This window comes from Orbilia oligospora, assembly GCF_000225545.1.
Source record: "Orbilia oligospora ATCC 24927 unplaced genomic scaffold scaffold00211, whole genome shotgun sequence".
Classification (NCBI taxonomy): domain Eukaryota; kingdom Fungi; phylum Ascomycota; class Orbiliomycetes; order Orbiliales; family Orbiliaceae; genus Orbilia; species Orbilia oligospora.
The window spans coordinates 12,234-20,187 of NW_011645768.1; the positions used below are offsets into that span (position 1 = coordinate 12,234).

A 7,954-nucleotide genomic window follows, 5' to 3' on the forward strand; every position below is an offset into this window, starting at 1 on the left:
CTTTACTACGTTTCTATTGTCCGTTGTTATCCTTTTTATTTTTCTTGCCTCCAAAGTTGTTGGAGTTGTTATTGTTCTTCTTTTTATTGTTATAGGAGGATTGGTTGGTGCGAGTTTTGAAATTGATATCGTCAATTTCGATAGTATGTTGTTGCATTTCTATGCGAGTCATATCAGGGAGGTTTTTATCTTTCCGTTCCTTCTCCTGAATGTAGACATACTGTTGGAGCTTAGTCTTGAGTTTTTCTCTTGCTCGGTAGTAAAGATTACTGTCGTCCTATTCAGTTAGGATTGCGAGTTTGTTGAATTCTTGAAAATAGTTTCGAGTGGAGTTGGTTTGTTTGAGGGAGGTGATGCTTCGTTGTGCACGAGAGACCTTGTCGTCTTCTTTACACTGCTGTTTAAGGAATTTGGTGAAGGCATCGTAGTTGGTCATAACTTTGACAACATGTTCTTCTTGCTCCTCAATGGGTTTGGAACAATGTTGTTGGTAAGTAATGTAAGTTTGTAGGATAGTACCTTCAAGGTACATTCCTGCGAAGAGGATTTTGGTTTTATCATCAGGGAATCGTTCGGTTTGGAGTTGGAAATGGGTGTCGAGCTGCTGGAGAAAGTGATCAAGTTTTCCAGGCGTTCCGTTGAACTTAGTTGGGTCGCTAATTCGTGGTGGTTTTATGCTGTTAAGTTGTTTTTGGAGTTTGTTACGCTCTTTTTCTATCTTTACTCTTTCCGAATCCATGATAGAGATTTTGGTGGTGGTTTCTTCGATGTCTTGGTCGTATTTCTTTTGCAAGAATTCCAATTGCATTTGCAATTCTTCGAGGGTTTTAGGAGGGGGGTTTTCTGGTTTGGGGTTGGTGGAGTTTCCTTCTCTATTGTTGTTAGGATCGATGTTCATTTGTTTAGTAGATATGTTTAATGTTGCTAGCAGGTTGTTAATGTCTGTACTGAGTTTTCTTATGTGTCTGTTGCGCGCGTTTTCTTGTGGTCTTTCTACAGGTTGAACTTGAATGCCTAATTTAACTGTTGTAATTTCGTTTTGGGATTCTAGTGGTCTATAAACTCTAATAGATTCTTCGTCTTCTCTGATATTAGTTCTACTTTGTAGTTTGAGACTAGGGCTTACCTGACTTGCTAGTAGTTCGGTTTGTGCTGCAGCGTGTTTAACTACTCTTTGATTTGCAAGTTGTGCTAAAGTTTTAAGGGGATTGTAGAAGTTTTTTTGACTTTCATTACTTGTGTTTATGTCTGATAGACCGTAACTTTTCGACATATACTACTTCCTTTTAAGAGTTGGATCGGTTAAAGTGTTATATTTGTTCTAGGATTTCTTGGCAAGGTTTCCTAAAATAGCTTAGTATTTTGCTGTGTTTCTTAACTTTATATGTTCAGATCTCTCAGAGGGTAGTATAGTATTTGGGGTGAAGATATAAAGTTGTATGAATAGAAAGTGTAATACAGTAATTAGCTGTGAGACTAAATATTGTTTAAGTAGGTTGTAAACTAAGTTGATAAGTTGACCGATGGAGTTCCAAGATAAACTGAGAACTGTTATCGTTTAAAGGTCTTTAAATACATGATGAAGTTTCTTATAAATGAGTGACTAGATATATAACAGATGTTTGGTTGATTTGTTGATATTGTCGACAGTTGACCAGTCGACATGTTTGATAAAGAAAAGATTTGGCGTCGAATATTGTATGACGGGCCAGTGTTAAACATTTCCGCCTGTCAGTTAAAACAAGAAATGTGTTGTTCCACAACACATTTGTACATGAGGCAGAAAACAGGCGTATAAATTCTCAATCTGAAGAATCCGAATAATTATAACTAAAACATTCTTGTGAGATAAAGAGAGGTAGAAACAAGAAGCATGTTTGTCGCGCCAAGACATATTTCCTAATCGGGTTAGTCAATATGGCTGGGCCGTGACAACAACTTTATATCTTCACCCCGAATACTATACTACCCTCTGAGAGATCTGAACATATAGAGTTGAGAAACACAGCAGAGTGCTAAGCTGTTTTAGGAAACCTTGCCAAGGAATCCTGGGACAGGTGTAACACAAATATTTATTAAATTTAAAAAATATTATAGTAATATTTATTATTTAAAAGATTTTTTTTATAATTTAAATTATATAATTAATCCAGCTATTAAGTTAGATTTTTATATAAATTTAGATTAAAATAAAAATAAATTTAATAAAATTTATAAAAATATTTATAAAAATAAATTTTTTACTTTTATAATAAATAATATATTAAATATAAAAAGGAAGATATTTTAAAATTTTAAAACTTTACTTCTACTAATGAATTTACTGTTTTAAATTAATAATAGTTTAATATTAATTTTGATAATCTTACGAATATTTTTAATATTGGTTTATTTTTTGGTTTTTTTAATTCTTCTTTTAATATTTTTTTGAGTTTAAAATGTAATAAAGTAAAATAATTTCTAGAAGAGTTATTTGTTAATATCGAAAATTTATTAAAAAACTGGAAATTACTGGAAAAGAAATATTTAGTTTTTGTAATAATAATTAAAAATATTTTAATAATATTTATTGTATTAATAAGTTTAGAAAAAATATTTAGTAAGGTTAGAGATATTATAATATATTAATGAAGTTGATTATAACCAGAAATTATATGTTAAATTATAATTATTTGGTTATAATAGTAGGAATAAAAAAAATTTATTTTTGATTTTATTTCTAAAAAAAAAAGATTTTTAAAAAAAGAAGTATTAGTAGTAGAAATGATGTTAGGTAATATGGTTGTAATATTTGAAGATAAAGAAGAAGATAATTATAAAAGTAATAATTATAATTTAGTGATTAAAATAAATGATAAGATTTCTCATAGGGATAGAGAGGAAAATATTTTTAAATTAAAAAAATATTTTATTATAATTATATAAAAAATAGTAGTAAAAAAAAGATTTAAAATAAAAAATTAATTTTTGTGTTTAGAATATTAATTTAATGTATTTTATGATATTTAAAGTTTAAAGTAAATTAATATGTTAAATTATTATATAAATGTTTTTATTTTTAATAAGTTTATGGAGTTTTATGGTAATTTTTAGATGGACTTAAAATTTTTTGAAAAATTGTGTGGAGTGGTTTATTATTATTTTTAAATTTATTGGAGTTGTTACACCTGTCCCAGGATTCCTTGGCAAGGTTTCCTAAAACAGCTTAGCACTCTGCTGTGTTTCTCAACTCTATATGTTCAGATCTCTCAGAGGGTAGTATAGTATTCGGGGTGAAGATATAAAGTTGTATGAATAAAAAGTGTAACACAGTAATTAGCTGTGAGACTAAATACTGTTCAAGTAAGTTATAAACTAAGTTAATAAGTTGACCAATGGAGTTCCAAGATAAACTAAAAACTACCATCGCTTAAAGGTTTTTAAATACATGATGAAGTTTCCTACAAATGAGTGACTAAACATATAACAGATGTTTAATTGACTTATCAATATTGTTGACAATCGACCAGTCAACATATTCGATAAAGAAAAGACTTGGCGTCGAACATTACATGATAAACCAGTGTCAAACATTTCCGCCTATCAGTTAAAACAAGAAATGTGTTGTTCCACAATATATTTATACATAAGACAGAAAACAGATGTATAAACTCTCAATCTGAAGAATTTGAATAATTATAACTAAAACATTCTTGTAAGATAAAGAGAGGCAAAAACAAAAAGCATATTTATCACGCCAAGATATATTTCCTAATCGGGTTAGTCAATATAGCTGGGCCGTAACACTATCTCCTTCTTTAAAAAAAACTTCGTTATATAAAATTCTTGTGCAGGATCTTCTTATAGACAGGGAAATAATCCATATAAAATATTAGGTTTATGAGGGGAATTTTGTGTAGGACAAAATTGTATACAGGAAAAATACCGTACAAAAGAATCAAATAGGGGGTTTTCTAACACGGAAATTCCCACAAGGGAATACTACTGTTATGGTTTTGTTGGTTTTTTATGAAAATAAAATTGTAGTATAATTTTGTGTTGTACAAAATTATATAAGTAGGTATATGTATAAGAATATTAGTTTGAAGTAATAAAAATGAAATCAAACTTAAACCATTAAATATTCTTTAAAGTGTGTAATTAACACATCTTTTATACTTGCTATATTCAAAAAGGGAGTTTAGAAACATCGAAAAGAAAATAAAATGGCCAACGAGTCCCAAAAAGAGTGGGCTTGTTGAGTTTTTGAAGATTTCGAACATTTCGGCGTTATAGCGGCAGAAGCGTGTTCGTTTTATAAGTGGAGCGGTTATTCGTATAAGATGATAGAAGGCTTTAAAAATTGTTCCATATGCGTCAAGTATAGGAAGAAAAAATGCAATACGATTCCATATAAGTGTTTTTGTCGTAGATCCTTCTATAAATACGTGCTGATATATTTACCAGTGGTACGGATTTCTGAAGTAAGAGTTTCGAAAACTCAACAGCTTTATGAAATTATGGGAAGACTCGAAAATATTTAGCAAATAGTTCAAGATGATTAAAACAAATTGGCGGAAAATTAAAATAAATTATTGGTGTCTCTTGTTGAGTTTTACAAAATGGCGGCGGAGTTGAAGCGTTGTTAACAAAAGTTATCCATTATTATTGAGAAGCATTGTGAGAGCTTAGCGTATGTAGAAGCTTTATTTATGGAAGAGGATCCATTAGAGGAGGTTGATGGGGGGGATTTAGATATACAAGAACAATTAAATTATCTCAAGGGCGACGTGTGGGATTTAAGTCCTGAGTGGGTAGATAATGGGGAGGTGATTCCAGAAGAGGTTCTGGGGGCTGCCATGGAATTTTTAAGTTATTTCGCAGATTCTGTGGATATAGAGAATTTTTTCGTGTTTTTTCGAAGGGGGGAAGAGTTTTCGATGGAAAATTTTATAAAGGGTATTTATGGGGATGTTCAAAACAATCTTGCTTGATTCCTTTTTGTATTCGTAACTCTTTTTAATTTCAAATAAAATACCTTGTTGAGAGTTTCTTCTTGCGTTTGCGGAGTCTTTGACTCCTAATATTGTTTCTTTGTTTGAGGGAATTTGTTTGTTGCGTGCCTTTCTGTTGGCGTGGCCTACTTAACGAGAAGTTTTAGGTGAGCTTTTTCGACGTTGGGAGGCTAGGGAGGCTGATTTAGATTGGTTGCACTAGTGGTGCATAAGGGGGTGTATTTGTGATGAGGGGTGCTGTTAGGTGTGTGCAAGCCATGAATGTTATTGTGATTTTCGCTTCTTGCTAATCGGCATTCTTCTTAGGTCGTCCACGTCTTTTCTTTGGCGCTGCGTTGCTTTGCTGAGTGAGCATTCCGGGTTGCTTTAGATAGGACTGGATGAGTTTTGGGGAGATGTTTTCCTTTGGCTGCCAGGAGTCGTCTTCTGGGCCATAGGGTAGAGACCATTGAACAAGATATTTGTTATTCTTATTAGGTCCTTTGAGGATCTTTTCGACGTCGTATTCGGTGTAATTGTTGTATTCGATTTCCATGTTTTCTGGGTCTTCCCGTAGTTTAGGTGGAGCGGGTTCCAAGAGAGAAATATGAAATGTGCGATGAATTTGTGAGGGTCCAGGTATGTCCAATTCGTATTGGTGTTTACCCAATTGTTTTTTGATTGTGTAGGGGCTGTATTTCTGAAAATTAAGTTTTTTAGGGCGCTTGGTTTTCAAATTTTGTGCAAGTAGATATGTTTTATCTCCTTTTTTTAATAAAGGAGCTTCTAGATGCTTTTTATTATAGTAATGAGCCATTCGTTCTTGAGAGAATTGAAGGTCTTTCCTAAGGATACTATGAAGATTTTTCATTTTTTCTATATGTTCTTTAGTATTAGGCACGACTTCTTTTGGTCGGAGGGGAGGTAAAAAGGCTTTTGGAGTTTATCTACGTAAGACTTCGTATGGCGATAACTTCGTGGTTGAGTGTTGAGAGGTGTTGTATGCAAATTTGGTAGAGGGGAGGAGAGATATCCAATTTGTCTGCGCATAATTTATAAAATATTGGAGATATATTTCGAGGGTTTGAATTAGACGTTCTGAAGTATCATCTGTTTGAGGATGTGCCTTAGAAGTAATATTTAGTTTGGTGCCAGTTTGGTTCATGATTGATTGCCAATATTTGCTCTGAAAGAGTTGATTTTGGTCGTAGATGTGTTTGTGTTGGATTCTGTATTTGGAAAAGATATGTTGGAGGTAGATATGTTGGAATTCGGTTGTTCTGAACTTTTCATGCTATGGTATGAAGATAGCGGTTTTCGAGAATTTGTAGGTGATAATTAGGATTTTGTTGAAGATGAAATTGGTAAGTGGGTTTCGTGAGGGTTGTATTTCTTGAATAAAGTCATAGGTAATAACTTCAAAAGATGCATAGGGTATGTTGTGGGGTTGGAGAGTTCTGTAGGGTTTATATCGATTGGGCTTATTTCGATAGTATATGTTGTAAGTTTTGATGTATTCTTCAATATATTTTCTTATGTTAGGCTAGTAATACGATTTCGTCAGAAATTCCTGAGTATGATCTACTCCTAAGTGGTTATGAGCGAGAAAGTTGTGGTGTTGAGAGATGATTTTTGTTTGGAGTTTCTTTGAGGGAATGTAGAAAGCGTTACGAAATAGAATGATTTTATCGTGAAGTTCAAAATATTGGGGGGGATCTTGAGCTCGTTCTAGCACTCATCGTGCAACAACGTCGTGCTGATAACTTTGTATAATTTTTCCTTTGAGCTCATCTTTCACAATATGTTCCGTAAGGTTGAGGGCTTTGTTGATGGTAATATTGCGTCCTTGTGGTTTGAGGATAGCACCTTTGTTGGGTTCTACTTTTTTTATTAGGTCTGATCGTTGATTAATGGCGTCGGTGAGTGCGTTTTTTTTTCTTTGAAATGGACGATTTTTATGTTGTATTCACACAGAAGTTCTTATTAGCGGACTTGTCGTCTGCTGAGTTCTTTTGTGGTGAGAAAATAAGTGAGATTTTTGTGGTCGGAGAGGACAGTGAAGGGTTCTTTTGTTTGAAGGTAGACACGCTATTTTCGACAAGTTTTTACGATAGTCATGAGTTCCTTATCATGTATAGCGTATCGTAGCTGGGTAGCGTCGAATTTGTGAGAGATGTAGGCAACTGGGTACCATTTTTTATTGGGGTGTAATTGTAGTAAACAAGCTCTAAGAGCTGCTATAGAGGCGTTTGTTTCAACTTTGATAGGTAATTTTGAATCGTAAATTCTAAGAATTGGGGCGGATACGAAGGAATTTTTGAGGGTATCGAAAGTGGCGATTTGTTCGGGTGTTATTTCGAATTTAACTTGTTTTTTCGTAAGTTCAGATAGCGCTGCTGATATGAAGTTATACTTTCGAATGAAACATCGATAATAGTTGTAGAGTTCTAAAAATGACTGTATTTCCTTGATTTCTTGAGGGATAGGCCAATTTTGAATAGCTTGGACCTTTTTTGGGTCCATTTTAACACTATTAGAAGTAATTATGGCTTTTAAGAATTCATATTCGGTAACAGCAAATTCAGATTTTTCTCTTGCGTATTGCAAGTTGTATTCTCGTAGGGAGGCGAGGATTAGGTTGATATGTTTCTTGTGTTCTTCAAGATTTTTACTGTAGATCAAAATGTCGTTTAGATAGACAATATAGATTACATCGATGTGTTCTTGTAGAACATGATTTATAAAAGCTTGAAAAGATGCGGACGCATTGGTTAGTCCGAAAGGCATAACCATATATTCGAATAATCCATAGCAGCATTTAAAGGCGGTTTTCCATTCTTCTCCAGGGTTAATTCGGATATTATAGTAACTGTTGACAATGTCGAGTTTAGAAAATATTTGGGTGTTCACAAGGCGATCAAAAGATTCGTTTATGAGAGGTAGAAGTCCTGTGTCTTTGATGGTAATATCATTGAGACTTT

The 7,954-nt window shown here is 33.1% G+C and overlaps 3 protein-coding genes across 3 annotated transcripts; all 3 read right to left on the bottom strand.

Annotated features, from left to right (window-relative positions):
• Positions 1-13: 13 nt before the first annotated feature.
• Positions 14-898, bottom strand: AOL_s00211g3 (uncharacterized protein; the record flags this gene model as incomplete). Its single annotated transcript, XM_011129198.1, has 2 exons — positions 14-277; positions 377-898. 2 exons carry the CDS (start codon positions 896-898, stop codon positions 14-16), a joined length of 786 nt encoding a protein of 261 aa, XP_011127500.1.
• Positions 899-5,280: 4,382 nt separating this feature from the next.
• AOL_s00211g4 (uncharacterized protein) lies at positions 5,281-5,844 on the bottom strand (the record flags this gene model as incomplete). Its single annotated transcript, XM_011129199.1, has 1 exon — positions 5,281-5,844. One exon carries the CDS (start codon positions 5,842-5,844, stop codon positions 5,281-5,283), a length of 564 nt encoding a protein of 187 aa, XP_011127501.1.
• A 1,217-nt stretch (positions 5,845-7,061) lies between these two features.
• On the bottom strand, positions 7,062-7,766 carry AOL_s00211g5 (uncharacterized protein; the record flags this gene model as incomplete). Its single annotated transcript, XM_011129200.1, has 1 exon — positions 7,062-7,766. The coding sequence occupies one exon, from the start codon at positions 7,764-7,766 to the stop codon at positions 7,062-7,064; it is 705 nt and encodes a 234-aa protein (XP_011127502.1).
• Between the last annotated feature and the right edge of the window lie 188 nt (positions 7,767-7,954).